The 22,245-nt window shown below is 37.4% G+C and overlaps 1 protein-coding gene across 2 annotated transcripts in view; it reads right to left on the bottom strand.

The window, feature by feature from the left end:
- LOC129749438 (cyclic nucleotide-gated cation channel subunit A) overlaps positions 1–22,245 on the bottom strand; it is a 721,507-nt gene that overhangs the window by 32,914 nt on the left and 666,348 nt on the right. For both annotated transcript variants that reach the window (XM_055744412.1, XM_055744413.1), the window contains 5 exons: positions 12,257–12,375; positions 11,994–12,188; positions 11,713–11,923; positions 11,490–11,630; positions 873–1,023 (listed from right to left, as the gene is read on the bottom strand). In XM_055744412.1, coding sequence (XP_055600387.1) covers positions 873–1,023; positions 11,490–11,630; positions 11,713–11,923; positions 11,994–12,188; positions 12,257–12,375 — 817 coding nt within the window. The remainder of the gene's footprint in view (positions 1–872; positions 1,024–11,489; positions 11,631–11,712; positions 11,924–11,993; positions 12,189–12,256; positions 12,376–22,245) is intronic.

Here is a 22,245-nt window from a genome sequence, read left to right as displayed (position 1 = left end):
AACGCCTGGGAGAAACATGTTTTCTCGCACTTTAAACGATCAAGCAACCCACATTTTGTTGGAGATCATTTCAATCACGCAGTCACCCAATCTCATTTTCGCAGGGAGAAATTTTCGTTAGCTTCTCAGTAACTGGCTGAGAAATAAACGACCGAGCAAAGTTGTAAATGCTAAAATGCTGAAAATAATGTGAAACAAATGTGTAAATCTTTAATTACCTCTTTGTTTACAAAATCAGATATAAAAGCATGCCAGAATTATTAAACGTCCCCAACAATAAAGCAGGTTGACAAATTCTGAGGCCAATATTCCATAATTCCACGTAGAAAGAGGACGGTCAAATCACACATTAAAGCTGTCCACGTGATTTAGTGAAACGACCAAATTTCATATGTAATTTTTTTGTTTTGTTTTCAGAGTCACACACCAACAATGCTCTGTCAGTAGAAGAGTGATCATTCGTTTGAGAAAAAATTTCTCCCTGCTCTCTCAGCAGCTGAGGATGAAATGCTCATTAAAAATAAGCTCACAATTATTCGGAGCGAAAAAGTTCACTGTCTCCTTTTGTTCAAGATGAGCAAAATGAAGCCTGTCGGAAACCAACGGCATCGCTATTAACGGGGTCCCTTTCTTTTATTTGCTGAGTTAAACGAGTAAAATATATGTTTAAGTTTTCGGATGAAGGTTTTCGTAGTTGATAGTTTTGCTAAAACCATAAGCTACAAAAAAAAATTTTTCTCAAGCACTGGGTAGGTATCTCCAAAAAAGTCTCCAAAAGCACGTTGCATCTGTCCGCATCAAGCCTTGATGGCAGAAAACGAAACCAAATACAAAAACAAAAACAAATAGAGAGAGACGAAGCACAAACTTACCGTTCCTCGAGCCGGGATATCCGTTGCTTCAGCTTGGCCTGGCTGGCAGAGTACTCGGCCAGGAGCCGTGCCAACCGGAGGTTCAGATTCTCCACCGTCTGTTCCAGCTTGGCCACTCCACTTTCCAGCGTGTCCTGTTGATGTTGAGCGCCTGTTGATTGTTAATTAAATTTTCGCTTTAATCAGAGTAGGTACGAGGCAGATGTTTGGTTGGGTTGGATGGTTGGCTCATTAGGAAATCGTTACACGTTTCAGCCGTTTGTCAAATAACGTTGGATTTTTATTTCTTCTTTTTTTGTGTAAATTTTCGGTAGGAATGAAACGCGTATCACGGCTTCTGGCTTATATTTGTCAAACAGTTTAAGCTTCAACAGAACCTATCCTAGCTTGAGTGTTCACATGCTTCCTTGCACCTTAGCAACAGCACTACACCTGAAACCACCTATAACTACCTATATTGTGAAGTTAGTTTTACATTTCCCGTCCGTTGGCTGCCCGGTATTTATTTTGTAAAGTTGGAAACGAGAAAAAAAAATTCACTCGGTCTGGTCTGTTTGTTCAGTTTCCTTATCCAAGAGCCTGAGGCAAAAACCTTCTTTCAACCATTTCTTCTTCCATCTCCGGGATGTTGTAACTAAGAATTCAACCGACCAACCAACGAACGACGCCAACGAGCGGAAAATTGTAAAACTCAAACAGAGGCAACTTCTTTCCCTCAGTCGTTGGATGCCTGGATCTGGTTCTGGAGTGGAATCGAATCAATCGAAGTGGATTAACCTGGGCGTTTGGAAAGAAATTAAACATTTGCGGCTCATCGATCAATTTTGTTGCAGGAGGATCTCACTGACGTTTTAGAAAACAGTGGAAAAGCCGATTTGAAGTTATCTCACGATGTCTTTTTTTCTGATGCACCGTTTTTTAAAATGGTTAAAAATCCGTTTTGTATTTTTTGTTCCCTTATAAAATTGAACTGAGGTGATATGATATTTTGCTAGATACATAGAACACGTATTGCAGAAACTACTATGGCTAAGCCAACCATGTGAAGAAAAACGCAAAATATATAGGAATAAGATAGGAATGAAGCGTTCCGAGGAAGAATGACCCTGATTGTTTAAATCCTTTGAAAAAGATAATAGAATATTCTCATGAAATAACCAATCTAGTAACGTACTCGTGAATAAGGAATTGTAAAAAAAATGATTTAACATTTTGATTTTTCAACGTTTTTTACAGAATCACGAATCTAACGCATGTTTATTTTAATTTAAAATTGGAAAAAAGATCCATTCGGGAGGCTTAATAGTAATTAATTTGATTAAAAGCCAAATCTTGAAAATCTGATAGTATAAGTAATTGGTATCAGTTCCAGATTCGGAAATAAACTTTGGCCTAGGATCAGGATAAGGATCAGGATAAGGATCAGGATAAGGATCAGGATAAGGATCAAGATAAGGATCAGGATAAGGATCAGGATAAGGATCAAGATAAGGGTCAGGATAAGGATCATGATAAGGATCAGGATAAGGATCAGGATAAGGATCAGGATAAGGATCAGGATAAGGATCAGGATAAGGATAAGAATAAGGATCAGGCCGCTGCTGTGGGGTGGCGGCATCAGAATACTACCCCAGGGTCACTGACTCATGTCGTAAGAGGCGACTAAATTCAGCAATTCTCTCCCCATTAATGACCTACGCAAACGAACTCGGATTATGCACTCGGAATAGATTGAAACTTTCCTCTAATAAAGACACATGCAATGGACATGGACTACGCAAACGGAACTGACGAAACCCCTCTATGGATGAAGAAACACGCAATGAGCTCTGACTTTTCCAACGGAACTTATTGGATACAACAACCCAAGGTTGCCCAAAGTGTGCCGCTCAAGGGTCGCGAAAACGTCTCTATACGAAAGACCGTGCTGATGAAGTGGAAGGCTGGTGGGTCGCAAATGTGTCACCAGGACGCACCCCACAGTAATGAAGTCCTTGCTGCGCTGAAGCAAGTGGACAGTATATTTTCCTAGCTACTCGTGAGACTAAACATGAACCAAAACAACAACAACATCAGAAACAGAAGGAATTTCGAGACAACTGACGATAGCTCGGACGAAGAAGGAGAAAGTAGAAGAACTCAGACAGAGGTCTTTTCTAAAAGAGGACTCATTAGGTGTCCTCTACTAAGCAAATTAGTGAAGGAGCTAGGAAAGGAGATTGGCAGGGAGGTTGCCAAGGAAGCGAGGAGAAGCCCGGCCTCAGATGGGTCCACTGAAAACCTCAGAAGTTTCCAGCAAGAGGAGCAGGTCCCAGTCGCAGGAATAGGTGCACAAAGGGGTATCAAAAATGTGACCTTTTGGAGGCAGCTGACATGGTCAACAAGATGTTGGAGTTTGTGCTAAGTACAAACAACGTGCACATGCACATCAAGACCTGGGTGCTAAAATTGATGGTGCTTCTGCAGAGTGCCGTTAAGGAACGAACGGAGCTGGTGCGAAAACCCAATGCTGCGGAGAAGGAATTGGAGGAAGCAAAATTGGTTGAATCTCAATGACCTTCGAAGAAGTTTATGCCGAAAAGAACCGCGAAAAGAGATCGCGACTTTCCTATCGTAAACGATTCCTCCAAAAAAAAAAGGAGAACTATGGACTACGAGGATGCAGACGAAGAAAACAGTGCAGGAGGCTGGCGAATGCGGAAAAAAAGAATGGTTCGTAATAGGAGGAGAACGCGAAAAGAAAGGCTGTCATGAAGCCAGAACTACCCCCAAAACCAAAACCTCAACGGATGATGTCCAGGGGTGATGCCCTGATCGTGAAAGCGAAAGAAGGCACAAGGTATGCGGACTTGTTCCGGAAGCTACGCGCAGAGCCAAAGTTATCTGCTCTGGGCGAGAGCGTGACCAAAACAAGACCCACCCAAAAAAGACCCGGCGGTAAAGAGCGCTGACTCGGTGATGAAGCGAATGTCCGAGCGCTATCTATTGAATGCAAGGATTTGGATGAGTTTACCACTCTCCAGCATACCTGGTATGAGAATCAGTACACCCATAGAAGAGGTTGCAAAAATCCAATGCCTTTTTAGCAAATCTCTGTGCCGATAATGCTCTGAAATGTGCACTGTGCCGAAGACGGTATGTTTGAAAAACCGTAACTGGCATAAGGACTCGGCTCCCAACCAAAATGATGACCACTACATTCAAGCGAAACAAGAAAAACATTTTATGGGATTTCCTTCCTATTGGATAATTCATCCCAGAAACAAGAAAATAAAAATTAAAACCACAGCGCTGTAGTGAGAATCGAACTCACATTACCAATTGTAGCGTCTTGCCAGTCCGACATTCTAACCAGTGTACTATTCGAGCTTCATGCAGGACGAGGTATATTTGTCATAGGCTTTCTGTTACCGATCAATCACAAAAAACGTACAACGGCGGCTTCCCGGCGTTTGGCCTCCTTTCAATGCATTCCTTTGTCTTAAGATGGAAACGGGAAAGGGAACGGGAGTGAAGGAACGGGAAACCCATTGAATGAGAACTGTGCTTTGCTTACTGCCTGCTATTACATACACACGCTACATATACACAGCTGCTAAAGCCGGGCAGCTTGGCCGGTGTTGTTTGCCGGTAAATTGAAGGAATGTTTTTGTTGTTGCTTTTGCTACATACACACGCACAGCTTAGCCGTGTTTGCCGGTTGATTGAATTAGAAGGATGTTTTTGTTGTTGCTTTTGCTACATTCACACGCACAGTGCTCGGTTCGCTGGCTGCCTGGTGTTGGCCGGTATTTATTTCCATCCTTCTTCGGCTTGTGATGCGGTTGGGAGCAGAGATGCCAATGTGCCTGATTTTTCAGGCGTTGCCTGATTTTTCGAGGCTCTGCCTGACAACCTGATAAGCCATTGATTCTCCCTGATTTTTGAAAATATGCCTGATTTTGCCTGATTTTTTTGAATGTCATGAAAAATGGCTAGTAAGGAACTGGAATAGGTACCATAGCTGAAGTGAAAAAGTGAAAATGTGGCTGAATCAAAGCAATCGAAAGATTCCCGTTAATTCTTATTGAAAAAAGGAATTGAAGGGATTGCTTTGATGCAGCAGAATTATTCAACTAAGTAGGCTCACAACACTTATTGGAGTGAAAATGTGGAGCGATGACCAAAAAAAAAAAAAAGGTCATCACTTTCACGGAGAAAAAAGTATAGTATTGCCAACAATAATCCACTTATATTCTATCATATTTCTGATTAATTCTCGGCTAACTATAAATATGAAACTTTTAACCATATATACAATAGATTATCGGATTGTTTTTGTGAGCAAAATAATGCATATAATAGCTTCAACTATATCGATATGATTGATTTTGCGCACTCAACTATAAATATCATAGATTCTACTACATATGTATGATTGAATTTCTTTATTCTACCATAAATATGTTAGATTCAAATATATTTGTATAATTGATTCAATTATATATATAGTTAATTCAATTATACAAAAAAAAGTTGATTTAATTATATCTATAATTGATTCAATTATTGTGTATTATAGAATTAAAAGTTGATTTTATTCGTATATACAATTAGGAAAAATGTATTTTCAGAAGTTTTACAGGTTTTTACTATTTCAGATGGCTCAGAACCTTTAATTTAGGTTCCGAAATGAAAGCTAACAAAAGAGTAGAAACATTGTATTTTTTAAAAATAATTTTCCTTTTTCATGTTAAACCAAACTTAAACCGTTATGGAGGTAACACAACAAGAAGGTTGGAAATCTCGACCCGCTTTTCAGATCCTTGAAGCAACGTAGCACGGCGCGTCTTGCTGGCCTCCACCGATTCGACCTTGATGATCTGTTGGTTCCAGATCGGGTATCATACCCGCAGCGGCGTCTTCTCCAGAATGCGTTTCACCGAAAAGATCTCGCCGGTGGCCTTCTTGAGCTTACGCAGCTGCCGCAGGAAATACCAGAACCGAGACTTGGCCATGATCTGGTCCGGGGCAAAAATATGCAACTTGAACAGAGGAGGATTCGAATCCTCCGAGGGCAACTTGCGCCCGGTCACCTGATTTTCCTTCAGCACTTCTTAAGCTTCCATTTCAGCTGTGTTTCACAAAAGAAACACACATCATCACAACCAATTCTGATACTTTGGTCCATTTGGTTGGTTCTCCCAGCCGCTAATATGATTATCCGAACAGGTAGCAAGCGTAGCCTTCCGCTGTTTTTGTGGATACAATTTTGGGGAGACTTAGGAGAAAATTCCCTGGAAGACACAAAAACACATACATACATTTTTTATTTTGTCAAAACAAATTTTTTTCTGGAACTAAATGTTTTAAAAATTAAAGAAAAACTTACGATTACTTTTGTGTTTCCTATGGGATCTAGTTGCAATTCGCAGTTTCGGTGAGTACTGTTTCCCTATCAGGCCGCCTTCGTCGATTTCTTGGATTAAAAATGAGCCAAGCACTGCTGGCCACGACAGGCCAGAACACCGCTGCCATTCCGGAAAACATAAAGGACTTACGTTCCCCCATCAAGACCCTCGTCGATTTGATGCTGGAAACAGTTTTGCAAGCAGCCGGAAAGCGGTTACGAACGATGTCAGGAACTGCTGGTCAAGCATCAGCACTACTACCGTAAACAGGAACATGCGATTCCATATGGAATCGTTTGCGTAACTCCAGCAACAGCACTTCGACCATCGACCGCTGCCAGGAACCGTTTTGAGGGTAGCCGGTTGTGCTTTTCGCCGACGAATTCGCTGATGAACGCGTTAAATATTAAATAAATAAAAGATAAATTTTATCTTTTGCAAATTTGCCGGCTTTTTTTTCTTTTGCTGGACTGGACACTACACGCATAAGCACGTATAGTCAAACTATAGTTTACGTATACGTTCTTTAAAATCCCACTGATTGAAAAAATCAACTATATATCAAACATTTGTCAATCAACAGTTTGTAGTTTGATCTTTTATATTTATAGTTGGACGCGATAAAATCAACTACATTTTGATGATTGGTATAATTTAGCTGAAATAATGGAATGATATTTATAGTTTAATGCCTAAAATGAATCATACAATTGTAGTAAAATCTATCATATTTAAAGTTGAATCAATTATACCACTACAGTTGAATCTATCATATTTACAGTTGAATCAATTATAGCACTACAATTGAATCTATTATATTTATAGTTGAATGCCTAAAATCAATCATACAATTGTAGTTGAATCTATCATATCTACAGTTGAATCAATTATACCATTACAATTGAATCAATTTTACCATTACAATTGAATCTATTATATTCATAGTCGATTACATAAGGTCAATCAGCAGTTTGTAGTTGAATCTATTGTATTTATAGTTGAATGCATAAAATAAATCATACAGTTGAATGCATTATATTGATAGTTGATTGCGTATGGACAATTAGAAGTTTGTAGTTGAATCTATTATATAAGTAGTTGAATGCGAAAAAATCAACTGCATTTCGATTATTGGTATAACAAGCTGAAATAATTGGAACAACTGTTGTCTTTTTTCTCCGTGTTGAGCGAAATTTCCGTTACTTTTACGTAGCCTGATTTTGCCTGATTTTTATTTCGCAAGTTCCCTGATTTTTGAAAATAAATGTTGGCAACCCTGGTTGGGAGGGATGCGAAAACGTTTTTATTTTGTTTCATTCAGACATACGCAATTCGGTTACGCTGGGAGGTTAATGCCGGTGGGCGCAAATCGAATCAGTGCCGGTCGCGTTATCTTCTTGTACCAATGATGCTATGAAATTGACTACACGCCATTGGCACAGAGGCTGAATTTTGGGTGTAGCTATTTAACTGAGAAAGGCGTACGGTGGAATGCCAACGCTTACGAAACTAGTGGATTGGACTGCCCAGCATACAAAAAAGCAAAGGCAAGCCAGTAAAATTGGATGTAATCATGCTAAACCTCAACCATAGCGAGGTCGCACAGCTTCTGCTGGAGCAAACGGTAGGCGAAAGGATGTGTGAAGTAGCACTTTTATCAGAACCATACAGAATTCCGTCTGAAAACGGTAATTGGACAACACCTGCTTAGCTGCTGTCTACGCCACGGGACGTTTTCCTATCCAGGAGATAGTGATAGATTCTCGGGACGGACTCGTGATTGCTTAAAATAAACGGCATTTTTTCTGCAGCTGCTACGCTCCACCAAGATGGACGATCGGGGAGCTCAACACAATGTTGGATGAACTCACTCACAAACTGACAGGACGGGCCCCTGTAGTAATAGGAGGAGACTTAACTGCTTGGGCGGTTAACTGGGGTAGTAGGTGCAACAACCCTAGGGGCCACAGTCTACTAGAGTCCTTCGCGAGACTGGAGGTTGAGCTGTGCAACACTGGATCTATCAGCACCTATCGCAATCATGGAATACCAAACAGAACATCGGTAATATATATCACCTTCGCGTGCCCGTCATTAAAAACTGACATGAATTGGAGATTGTGCGACGATTATACGAATAGCGATCACCAGGCGATACGTTATAGCGTAGGAGACCGAAATCCGGTGGCAGTAAGGCATCTGTCGTCCATGAGCGGAGATGGAAGACCAAAGGAACATGCAGGAAACATGTCCATAATGCTGAGCAGCTGACGAAAATGATAGTAGTAATGTGCGACATGAGCATGTCCAGAAGGAATACACCGAAGTGGTGGCGACGACCAGCTTACAGGTGGACCTTAGAAAATGCTGAGCTTCGTATTAGCTGTCTAAAAGCCAGGTGACGAGCTCTACGGACGAGAAACGAAGCCGATAGAGAAACGAGAGGTGCCGTTTACCGAGCAGCCAGGGTGGCACTTAAGCGAGCTAGTGAAACAAGTAATGAGCGTAGATGATAACCCGTGGGACCAAGCCTATTGAGTTGCACTGGTGAGATTTGGTGGCCCAAGGTCGCCGACTGAAAAGTGCCCAGAAAAACTGAAATAGATTGTTGCACATCTTTTCCCACAGCTTATCCCGACGCATTGGTCATTTACCCCGTGCGATGCGGGGGTCCACGACATCGAGCCAGTAACGAATGAGGACCTAGGGGGCTGTGGCTACTTGCGGTGAATAAGGCCCCAGGTCCGCACGGAATCCCAAATGCAGTGCTGATAGGTGGCGTTACAGACCATTCCGGATACTTTCAGAGTGGTGTCTCGATGAGGGATCTTTCCTAATTCGTGGAAAACGGCGAAGTTGGTGCAACTACCGAAACCTGGGAAACCCTCAGGGCATCCATCATCATACAGACCTATTTGTCTGCTGGACACCATTGGTAAGCTACTGGAGAGGATAATCAACACAGAAGGCAAAAGTGGACTGTCGGGCAGACAGTTCGATTTTCGGAAAGAGAGATCTACGATGGATGCCGTGACAGAGTTCGCAAAGCACGGATATAATAAGAAGCGGACAGGTGTTTGTCACTGCGCCATTGTGACAATCGACGTTAAGAATGCCTTCAACAATGCCAGCGGGGAAGCGATTGCCAAAGCGCTTCACAGGATGCGTGTTCCCAATACCCTCTGCAAGATAATAGGAAGCTTCTTCTAAAATCGAGTCTTGACGTACAAAACCAAAACTTGGTTACGATCTACTGCCCTAACAGCGGGTGTTCCACAGGGTCCCATACTAGGACCTGTGTTTTGGAAATCCATGTATAATGAGGTGTTAATGCTGAAACTACCAGCAGGCGTGCAGATAGTCGGATTTGCTGACGATATCGTGCTCATGATCACCGGCGAAACAATCGAGGAGTTAGAAGACCTTGCAACGGTGTCCGTTGAAAGGGTTGGCATCTGGATGGAGGGAGTTAAGCTTCAGATAGCTCACCATAAAACCGAAGTTCTGCTCGTGACCAATAAAAATGCCGCACATGGAGATTACTGTTGGAGGGCCTGGATTATGCCGAACTGACGTGGTCAAAAGAGTAGCAACAGATGTCTCGAGCGTAGCACTGTCCAAACTACGATACGGAGGAGCGGCCTGGAGCTCCGCCATAGAGGTAGAGCGCAACAGATCCAAATTACGGAGCATACATCGGCTGATAGCCATGCGAGTTTCCTGTGCGTAGAGGACCATATCACCAGGCTAATCCTGCGTCTTTCAGACGCAAGAGCGAGATAGTCAACCAAATTTGACAAGCTAATGGAAGGTTTTGGGCCTCATATCACACCACAATTCAAAAGCAACGCGATCCTAGCGCGCGGTATAACCCTAATCTGGACTCATACGTGTGGTGGGACTTAAAAGGTCTCACATACTCAGCTACGATCTTTTCTGCAGCAAATGGAAGCGGAGTTACCATTCGGGGTGGTCGTGACGGGATTCTAGCTTGGTAGTTTCTCAATCGGCCTTGCCTTGGTGGTTAGAAATCCTGCGGGAGTGAATGCAGTGACGGGCGTGAGTTACTTTGAAAGCATTACCTAACCGGAACACGTCTCGGGGTCTTCCGTACTAGTCTGAAGTTGGCGATAGAGGAAAAGGAGAAGGAGGAAAAAGGAGAAAGTGGATAAAGGAGAAAGATGATGAAGAAGAAAAACCAAAATTGAGAAAGAGGAAAACGAAAAGGGTGAGATGTTCAAGTGCATGAGCACGGCCTACCCCTTGGTGTAGTATCATACGGTGAAACCAAGGGGCACATCTGGCAAACGAAGCCCAAGGTGGTTTTAGTGGGACGAACCCACTCACGGCAGCAAACACCCGGCTATTATGGTTTGAAGTCCAATTTCCATAAAAGAAGGATAAGGATAAGAATCAGAATAAAGATCAGGATAAGAATCTGGTCAAGAACCGGGATATTTATCAGGATAAGAATCAGGATAAGGATCAGGATAAGAATGAGGATAAGAATCAGGATAAGAAACAGGATAAGGATCAGGTCAAGGATCGGGATAAGGATCAGGATAAGGATGAGGATAAGGATCAGGATAAGAATCAGGATAAGGATCAGTATAGGGATCAGAAAAGAGATCAGAGAGAGAGAGAGAATCCTGATAAGAATCAGGTTAAGGATCAGGATGTATTTAAATGTTTTAATTTTATGTAATTTTTAAGGCATTCCATTAATGCAAGTTTAAAGAGAAAAAACTTAAAAAGTTCCAGAATATTTATGACCTTTGTTTTTAGTATGCAAGTATGTTCAGAAGCTCAATTTAAACACGATGTCAACAAAATGTCAATGATCCTAAATTTGAAAAAAAAATATTAAAAAAGACACCTTATTTTAATATTAAAAGTCAGATTCAAAACTCAATAACCTGTTTTTAGGATTAAAGTTTTCAAAGGAATTTTTGAATGAAAATTCACATATAACTTGATGTAAACAAAACCAATTTTACGAGATAAGGATGCTTTCTTATTTTAGGCAAGAGCGACTCCGGAAATTGATTCGATTATAATACTACCAGAAGTTATTAGTAAACGTGAAACCAAGAAGCATTCCTATTTGAATAAATAATGACTGAGGCTCATTTCTCCAATGCTACCTATGGAAATGGCAAACAACTTTTTTCCGTCTAAGTCGTTAAAAAGGAAAAATGAATGGCACGTAATTTATATCAGTACTTACTGGCAAAAACAGCTTCATCCAACAGTCCATCTTTGCGTAATAATTGACACCCACGTTCCGTTAATGAAGCACGCGCTTCAGGATAATCAGCCAGCGTTTCCCACAAATCACGTTTCGCCAGGCAGAACAGATCCGAATAACCTTTAGGGGGAAGAAAAAAGATGGAGAAAGGAGAAAGTCAAATAAAAATCCATTGGTAGCAGTTTGACAAACTCCCGCGCACCTGTCGATCTGACGTTGGCCGTTCGCCGATTGCCGGTCCGATTCCCGGCAATCTCTAGCACTGAAACCTCCCCGAACACGGAGCCGGCCCCGAGGGTCGCGAAAACTGTCAGCCCGTCGTCGGCCACGACCGAAAGGATGCCCCGCTTCACGATGTACATCTCCTTGCCGACGTCACCCTTCCGGCAGATGTAGTCCCCGGGGCTGAACACCTGAGGATATTTAATATAAAATGTTTGGATTGTTTTTATTTTTGGGAAACAAATTTCTAGAAAATCTAACCTGTAGCTTGAGTTTTAGCACCAGCGCTTCCAGCAGGCCCGGTTCACAATCCTGGAATATCCGAACCTGCTTCAGCGTGTCCATGTGTACTCGGATGGCGATTTCGGCCTTCAGCTTGTCCGGCAGTGCTGCCAGAACCCGTTCCTCGTCCAGAGCGCCACTTTGCGCCCAGGTGTAGGCAAACCACCGGATGACCTAGATCCCAGAACACAGAAGAATATCTGTGAGTGATGCTCATTAATCTGAAAAAGTAAGTAACTTACCCGCGCTTCCAGCTCTCCGCCGACTTTTCGAAAGGCCATATATTGCTTGACGCCGTCCATTCGATTCTGAAACTCCACCCGGGTGACGTTCATGTTCGATATCATAGAACCGATGTTACCTGGGGAGAAATATGGGAAAACGTTAAATAAGGTGACCACTGAATGCGGTAAACTGAAAAAAAATCTTGGAATTAGCAAAAAAAATCAGGAAATCTGAGCGAAAACCGTTTATCCTAAACACATTTTTAAACTAAAAAAAAACATTTATTAAAGCTTCACACTCGGAAACTGCCGATTAAATAAGCCCTTTCATAGAAAGGTGGTAATTTTGATTAAAATTAAGTAATATTTTGTGGAAAACATCAATCGATGGGTCTGAAAATGGTTTAAATTCAATCATATCAAAACAGTTAAATTGACTAAAGGTAAATTTGATTTAAGAACTCCTTATTCCTAATTTTGGAAAAGTTAAACAAGCTCACATTACAATGAGTCCTCAGATAAAAATACCAAATGATTCTTTATATTTTCAACTATATATAATAAAATTTACAAATTCTTGTAATTTTATTCGCGTGCTTTTTGTTTGAATAAAAACGGTAAGTTGTTGTTATCCTTATGAATAAGGATTTTTTTTTCAAATCATGCTCACTAGAATTCAAATCAGTTCACCAATCATGGGGGAAAAATCCGCTAACCAGACAATCACATGATCGATTTTGCTATGATTTTCATATTTTCTGCAAGCGATTTGCAAGATGGTTAGCACGATGACATTTTTGAAGTGATCAAAATGTGCTGATTGAATCCGACCGGGCTATTATTCAAATTTGAGCGATTTTTTCTTTAATGATTATTTTTTTGCAGGCTAGGTAATATCCTCATTCTTCCCTACCATTCAGATGTATATTAAAAAATAATAATGTCTCTGGATTTTCTTAACATCTCAACCACCCAACACATATCAACCGTTCTTTTCAAAGAATCAATCGTGAAATTTGTTTCAGTAACAGTAGAAAAAGTTTTAAAACGTGAAATGTTAAATTGACGTAATTGGACTTAAAATCCCTCGAAAAAAAAAAAAAAAAACGTTTGACTCTTCTTGGTATCATTGGATTCTTAAAACACGTAACACATAATTTTTAATGCGTTTTAATTTTCATAGAAGACCTACAATAAATTGAAAATTATGTTTGTCTAAAGATAACAAGATAAACGAATGTTGGTTTCTATTCAATCATCCTAGGTCTTAAATTCAAATGTCATGGCTTTAATTAGATGTATGTTTTCATTTTTTTTTTCAATTTTATGAATTAAAAATGTCAAATATTGCCTTAATAAAACCTTCCCCTAATTTGCTTCAGCAGTGACAGAAAAACATTGAAAAAAAACTAGCTTCATTCAGTTCTGATTTATTGAAGTAATATCAGCTCGACAACAGTCCTTCCAAGAATCCAACCCCAAAGCCAAGAGAACCTTTTAAAAATGGAAATATATTGAACTGATAAAAGTCTGTCCATTGAGTTTTCCACCGCAATCAACAGTTAGTTGGGGGTTTCGCTGTCCCTGGACCACCCGAAAAAAAATAACCTGGAAAGGAGCCGAAGTTTGCTTTGGGCTGGACCTTCTGTTGTTTTTATTTTATTTTTTCCATCGAACTGTTGTAATGTAGCTTCCTTCCTTATCTTCAGAAGGGGGCTAATTTGGTTCTCCGATTGTTGGTCGGAGAGCCGTGGACCCGAAATTTCACTGATGCGTAGCATCGACCTTTCTGAGGTAAATTTTGTTTATATCTTCGTGTGCTGAAGTGTTCCCGGAATAAGTTCATCGATATCGGAACTTAAATTCCGAGCTAATAAAGTCGAAAATTGGTTAACGATGCACAACAAAAACTTGAACAAAAATTTTTTAATACTTCAATCAAATATAAATTTATCGTTTTAAAAATATATTGAATGAATATCAAAAATCATCAATTAATATAATAATAAAAGGTTTTAATTACCTCGATTTTTTCTTTTGTTGTGAAAGCACAAAACTATTATAATTGCCTTTTTTACTTGCCATTTTCTTTAATTGCCGTCAAAAGTTGCTAAAATCCTAATACTTGAATATTTTGAAAGAGTCATTCAAATTTTATTTCTCTTTAAAATTTCTTTTTGGGGTTTCATTTGGTTAATTCGTGTTTTTTTTTTTTAAATAAGATTTAATTTATATGATAAGTATGTTTTTTTTTGGACAACTTCGCATAAACCCGTTTCGAAAGAACCTAAACTTGATCTAGAAGCCTGTTATAAAATATTTATTTTACTTGGGTAATTTTCTTTAGAATATGAACCATTGCACTATTATGCTTTGCTACCACTTATTTTTTCAAATCGCCAGTATTCATGCTGGAAATAGAAGCCTTGAAAGCTGAAATGATCACTTTTTAAAAGTTCTCCGACGAGCGATGCTGTTTGTTATTTCAAAAGTCAAAAGTTTCAAAAGTTTTAAAACTTTTGACTTTTGAAATAACAAACAGCATCGCTCGTCGGAGAACGATAAAATTTATTAGAACCCACTGAAATCTATGAGTTGACCTTTAGCTTGAGATGCTCATCATGCTCTATTTTCCCCGACAAATGAAAAATTATCTTCATAGGTATTCATATTTCGGTATTCATTTTATCTTAGCGCATTGAATATTATGCAAATTTTTGTTTAATATTTCACCAAGATTACATACCAATTTAATTTAAAAACTCGAATATTTGATAACATCAAGAATTATGGGAGAGTGGGAAATCATGGGCCACTTTTTTTCGTTGTTCCATAATTTCTTTATTATTGAAGATAAAATAAAAATAAAAACTGGCATGGTTTTCTACATTTTCAAGGTATCATAAGGTTTTTTTTTAAATTTTAATAAGTTATTTTCCCCAAATTCTGACTGTTTGAAAAAAAGCAATATTTTTTGGATTTTGAAAAATGGTGGGGAATCGTGGGCCACCAAATCCAAATTGACCAAATAACATGCAAAGTTTATGAGTTGACACAAAACTGTGATTTCTTAATTCATTTCGTTATTTTAAAGCAATTTCAGATGATGAAATTAAAAAAGAGAGCTGTGTATGATCGAATAGATTCCAAAACCTGACTCGCGAACGTTTTGGCCAAATTCCTTATACAGGATGGACAAAATATTTTTCATAACTCTTCATTTGGCATAAGAAAACTTTACAAATAGGTAAAACGTATTTTAAGTTGTAAATGTGTATAAAAACATAAAAATATAGGTGATTCAAGATGTGTGGCCCACGATTCCCCACAAGCTATGATTTGAAAATTGGTTGCGTTTGCGTGACTTATTGATGTTTCATCAAAAATTCCTTTTCCACGTGAAAGATCATGACAAAACTAAGATCATAAGCGTATGAGCATATTTTTGGTATGCACTTTAGGTTCCCCATCGATGAAATTGGCGGGGTTTTTTTTTAATTATGTAAGTAAATTTTTCTTACTTTTTTTAGCTTGATAAATAAAAGAAGCAGATGATGCGTATTTCAGTCAACAACATATAGAAATATATGCCCACGCAAAGCGACGACGATGACAGTTGGTTTTAGATTTTTATCTCAACACACATCTGAGATATTGAAAGTGGCCCACGTTTCCCCATGGCCCACGATACCCCACTCTCCCCTATTATTTATCTTTATTTAAGGTTCACTTACGAGTATCATTTATCATATTTTAGATTTTGAATACTATGCTAACAATTAATTGCAGATTTTTTGAAAGATGAAGAAATAAAAAAAAATCATGAAATTTTATTCGTGAATCTGAGTCCTTGAATATGAACTCGAAATCCCTATATAGGATTTTCTCATAAATAAACATACTTCTGATAGTCAAGGAACTTTCATGTCATATCACGTCATGTCAACATGCCACGTCATGTCATGTCAAAATGTAAACGTATCATGTTAACATGTCATGTCATCACGTCATTTCATGTCAAAATGTCATTGCTTGTCAACATGTCACGTCATCAGTTCATGGCATTTCATGTCATCCTGTCAACATGTCATGTCAACATCCTGTCATCATGCCATGTCATCATGTCATGTCATCATGTCAACATGTCATGTCATATCTTGTTAACACGTCATGTTATATCATCATGTCATGCATGGCCGTAGGAACGGGGGGGGTTTTGGGGGTTAAACCCCCCCCATGAGGGTCCAAAAAAGCAAGCTAGGTATTCAACTCTACACTCAAAATTTTAAATCCATAATCAAATTATGATAATAGAGCAAATGTATTCACGAAAAAATTCTAGACTAAAAACTAATGCCAAAACCTCAAAACCCCATCCAAAATTCAAAATTTTGCTACAGTTTTTCAAAATTTTCTCCTTTGTTCATAGACTAAAGTTGTCAGAATTTTTCCAGCACGTATCCGGGCCGGACGAATCCGGGCTTTATTATGTAAAAACCAGGCAAAATCCGGGTTTTTGATTTCAAAATTTGCTACCAAAATCCAGGCTCATAAAAAATCATGAAAAAAAAACAAGTTTTTTCAAGAAAAAACCTTTCCTGATAATTTTTTTTTAAACTTGCTCCAAAAATTTTGGACGCATAAATAAAAAAATAATTTACAAGTCAATTCGTTTTTTAAAGTTTGATTTAAAAATGAGAATGAGAACAAACCCGGCTTTTCCAATTAAATCCGGGCAACCAGGTCAGACCGGATTTTTCCCAAATTTTATATTAAATATCCGGGTAAAATTAAATATTCAGGTATTTTAATTTTAAATTTAACCCATTTTGGAGGGTTCATGTTTAAGTTTCAATATTCCCGTAACCAAAATTGTATTTCTTCATATTTTCGTATTTCTGATTCTGTATCAAGTTTAGGATTCTTGATTTTCAGTTCGAATAATCATAAGAAATAAGGAATGAAAAGCTGCTTTGAAATTCTGATTCGGTTTTGCTTTTTATATCACATTTGATTCATGTTTTTCGAAAATCATTTGCAATTTCAATATTTTGATAATAGTTTTCTGAATATGAAAAAAAAGAGTTTTGTTTTACATTTTAATTCGAAGTTCTCAAACTTTATTCTAAAACTAAATTTAAAAATTAAATGCTTCTAAGTGGCGATCCAAAATTGAAAACTCATATTCAGATTCGATATTTGAAATTCACATTTAAATTCTGATTCACAATACAGATAAAAAATAAATAATTGAAAAAATTAATTAAGATTTAACAGAATTTAAATAAAAAATTCATGAATGATGATTATGAATCTTAGCTCATAAATTCAGAATTCAGATTCGGAAATTGTATTTTTTGTACATTTCAGAAATGGTATAGAAATTTGGAAAAAGATTCAATTTTTGAATTCAGGTTCAGTATTAAGATACAAAATTCAGGAATGAGTGAACGAGTTTTTCAATCAACATAAAATTGTAAAGGAATTCAAGAGATCATGAACATGAAAACTTGCTTGTCAATTTCCAGATTTAGTTTTTTTTTTAATCAGAAGAAGTTTGTACACACAACTCAGCTGAAAATCGCTGATATAAAGTTTTTGAGTTAATTTTCTTTGTTTTGTTTTATGCAAAATATCCCGAATTATATTTTAAAAAATTACCCACAGAATTTTCATTATGGAATTGATTCTTTATGAAAAATATTTCCTGTTAAAAAAACTAGCATCTGATCTTCACCTAAAAAATTTGCACAAAATTCTATATTTTCTCGGTGTATTGATTAATATGATTGATATTGAAGTTTTTCAAAGCTGAATTTCAAACTGAAATCATAAATTTAGTTCAAGTTTGCTTCGAGTAAATTTGATCCAAAAATTAGTTATCACTTACAGTTTTTTTTTGAATTTTTTTATTTATTATCTTCAAAGGTTGAATTCTTGGAATTTGCAAAAGAGTTTGGAAAATTGAGCTTGATTTGAGCATAGAATACGTTTTTTAATAAATTGAAGGCTAGCTTAAAAAGAACTTATTTTATGCTTCGACCTACCAGACTCTTTAACAAATTCTTAAATTTGTACTTTCGATGAAAGGAAATTCCATTTTGTTTCCAGAGGTTTCATAAAAAAAATAGCTCACCCTTTAGGCTAAGGACCATTTTTCTAAAGTTACGTTTTAATACAAAAACTATTAATGAAAACTTAAAAATGAATAATCATATAAATAGTAATAAATATAAATGTATTTTTTCGTACGTTGTTGGGCAAAACATCATAGGTAAAAATCAGTCACCAAAACCCCCCCCATGAGTCGGTTCTTCCTACGGCCCTGATGTCATGTCAACATGTCATGTCCAAGGTTGCCGAAATCATAGAAAAATCTATGGTTGTACAGAGTTTTCAGCTAATTTTCTTCACAGAATCTGTGTCACAGAAAAAAAATGAATTATTCACAGATTTCACAGATTTTTTAAAAATTTGTACGTATTTCCAAAATAAAAAAAATGTCTTCATATATTTTGGATTTCCTACCTCGTTTTGGATAAACATGATAGGATTGGTAATGTTTATTGATTTTTTTCAAGTGAAATGTAAAAAAAGACCTAAATTTTCATAACTTTTTCAAGAAATTCATGCATCACAGAAGTTTTGGGTTAAACCACAGAGAGTCAGTTTTTTTTTGCAAAAAACGAAGGATTTTTTTGGCAACCTTGGTCATGTTATACCATTCCAAAAAAAAAGTCATTGTCAGAGTTTCATAATATTTTTTCAGTAGGCCTCCAAAATGTAGGTATTATTTGGTGTTTTGGACTCTTTTGTAAAGGTTGTTGAACATTTTATATGTTTAATACTATTTTTACCTATTTAAGATGCTTTTATAGCCAAATTATTTAAAAAAATCTATCTATAGGTATATATAAAAATGGATTTCTGTCTGTCTGTCTGTCTTTCTGTTCCTCCGAACTTACTGAACCGATTAGCATAAAACCTAAAATGTGGAAGTATTGAAGGCAAGGGAAGGTTCCTATAATGGTTTGAGTTCCCTCCCCCTCCCAGGAAGGAAGGAGAGGGTCTCTCAAAGAAAGACAAATGTTTGCATAGCTCGAGAACTGACCAAAAAAATCAAACTAATTTTGGCATGGGAGGGTATTTTGGTACGAGAAATGTTCCTATGAATATTGGTACCCCTTCCTCCCTTCAGTGGGGAAACTGGAAGGGAGGAGGGGACTAGCTAACAATTTTTTTAACACAACTCGGGAACTAATGAAGCTAATGGTACAAAATTTGGCAAGGGAGGGTATTGGAATGCGAAAAAATATTCTACACTCAGAAAAATACTATTAAGTATGCCATAAGATTCTCTTATGAAGTGGCGCCATAAGAGAAATCATTGAAATTCATAAGATTGTCTTATGACGCGAATGAATTCTTCAGATGAACACCTTCTCCAACGAGTTTTTGTTGTTTTTCATAAGAGAGTCTTATGAAAACAGGAAATTTCAGGTTTAATGTAAATTATTCAAGAAATTTGATGGATAAAACTTTTATTTTATTTTTTCGGCATATTTGATCGAAACTATACCATGGTCACACACATAAGCACATAATCACCCGGTTCCATCCAACACAATTCTTCTTCCTCATCCGGTCCTTTGACCTTGTGCATTTTGCCGGTGATTCTCTGAAAAGTAAATGAATGAAAAAGTATTTTAATTCACAAATGTTTTCAGCGTCATAAAAAATAAACTATTACTCGAACTTACCATTTAGAAAATCACTTCTAACTATCAAAAAAACTCAATCAGCTCCGTACGACGATGAAAAAATTACTGATAGAATGAGTGAATGTGTTCATTATTTTTTCACAATGCCGTTTCTTCCATTTTTCATACGATATTATAATGAAAATTGAAAGAATTTCATAAGACTCTTATGAAAAACAATTTTACACTCTAAAAAGCGGTTCATAAGACGCATCTTATGAAAATTATAATAAGAATTTGCATGAGCGTATGTTTAAGACAGATCCCTCCCTTTTACAGTGAAATATAAGAAGCCAACGGCACAAAATTTGGCTTGATAGTTTAACCTGGGTACGAGAAATGATGCGATGAATATTTGGTGCCCCTCCCTCCTTCCAGAGAAGAGATAAAAAGAGAAGAGGGGCTCTTTTATAATTTTCAGCATATTTGGAAAACTAATCAAGCTTTTTTTTTGTTTCTTTTATAGTCGTTTGACCATCTTTATGGCATTCGCGACTTATTATCAACGTTGCAGTTGGCGAACAGTTATTGAAAAACTTATCCTGTACAAATGTGTTCGATGTTTACTCTTGGGCTCGAAATCGCGGACAATGGCTCATGAGGCAACTGACTTGCCAACCGAGCTATAGCCCCTAGCCCATCAAACAAATGGAAACAAAATTTAGATGGGAAAGTAGTTAAATACGAGAAATGTTACTATGATATTTTTAAAGCCCTCTGTTGTCCCAGTGGGAAAATTTGAAGGGGAGAAGATGATCCCATAAATTTTTTTACATTACTCGAGAACTTTTCCAGTAAATGGAACCAATTATGGCTTGCAAGGGTATTTGAGTACGAGATATGTTTCTTTGAACATTAAGTACGATTGCTTCCTTCCAGTGAGGTGATTTTTTGCCAAACTTTAGGGATTATCGAATAAATGGATCCAAATTTGTCATGGGAGAGCATTTGGATACGAGAAAAGGATATAGATATGCTTATTGGAGACTCCTTTCTCCTTCAGTTGGGGATAAAGTTAGGAAAGAGGGAAGGTCCTATACAATTGTTTTTCATAAACCACGAAGTTATCTTACAAATCGAACCAAATATGATATGGGAAATCATTTGAGTGCCATAAATGGTTCTATGATTATTTTGAACACCACTTTTCTTCCAGGGATTATACAATATTTGTTGGTATAACTGGAGAAACAATTCAGGTGATATAATCAAATTTGACACGAGAAGGTATTACAATACGAGATATGATCCTATGAATGTTACAGAACCTTCTACAGTGTGGAGAGATGAGAGACGGTATTGTTTAAGAACTTATCAACCAAATGGAACCAAATTTGATATGATAGGGTTTTGGATAACGAAAAAAATGGAATCCCTACCTCTTTCCATCTGTTGCAGATAGGAAGGGGAAAGGGGGACTTTTATCAGACAAATGGAGCAAAATGAGACGTTACTAAGAAACTAAAAATGTGTCTTTAGTAGTTTGTGAGCCCATTCATCATTTGAAGAGGGAAATGGTGAACAATCCATACCAGTAAACATACATTTTGGCATAATTTTAGAATCAATGTGAAGCATATAAAAACAGAGGAAAAATTGCAGATCTTTAGAAACTAAATTAGAGATCAAGTTTCGGAAAATTAGATCATCTTTGTAGTGCAATTCAAAACTCAAGCTGAAGTTTTAATTTTACAGCGGTTGCTTCTGAAATAAGTTGAAATGTGGTTTAACATGATTCCAACAAAAAAAAATCAAATTTAAATAATTTCCTAAAATTTCATTAATTTTTAGAAGGTGTAGCAAAGTTTACAGGGTAAGCTAGTAACATATAAAGCGAGATGAATTGTGTTATTTTAAACCCTACTTTCTTCTTCTTTTGAAATCCGTTTATTGGCTAATTGTTAATTAAATGATAACAAAACATTTTATTCAGAGCAAAATGTGTCAAATGACTGATAAATCAAACAAAACAATAATCAAGTCAAAACAGCTAAAATTTAGTTTAATGGAATCAAAGAGAGGCCGACTGGATCATTTGATGCGTTTGTTATCCGGCAGTTCAGTCAAAAAATTTCGAAAACGATTTTTCGATTATTCCGACGTTTCGATGCCGTTCAGCATCATCTTCAGGGAATTAATCGGATCGTATCACGTAAAAATTGATTGCTTTTGTGAAGCAAATCTAGACATTAAAAGTGAAAGAGTTTGGGACATGCTGGAATGTGATTTTTATAAATGACGCGTTTG

The sequence above is a fragment of the Uranotaenia lowii genome, chromosome 2 (assembly GCF_029784155.1).
Source record: "Uranotaenia lowii strain MFRU-FL chromosome 2, ASM2978415v1, whole genome shotgun sequence".
In the NCBI taxonomy this organism is placed as follows: Eukaryota; Metazoa; Arthropoda; class Insecta; order Diptera; family Culicidae; genus Uranotaenia; species Uranotaenia lowii.
This window is presented reverse-complemented; position numbering and strand designations above follow the sequence as displayed.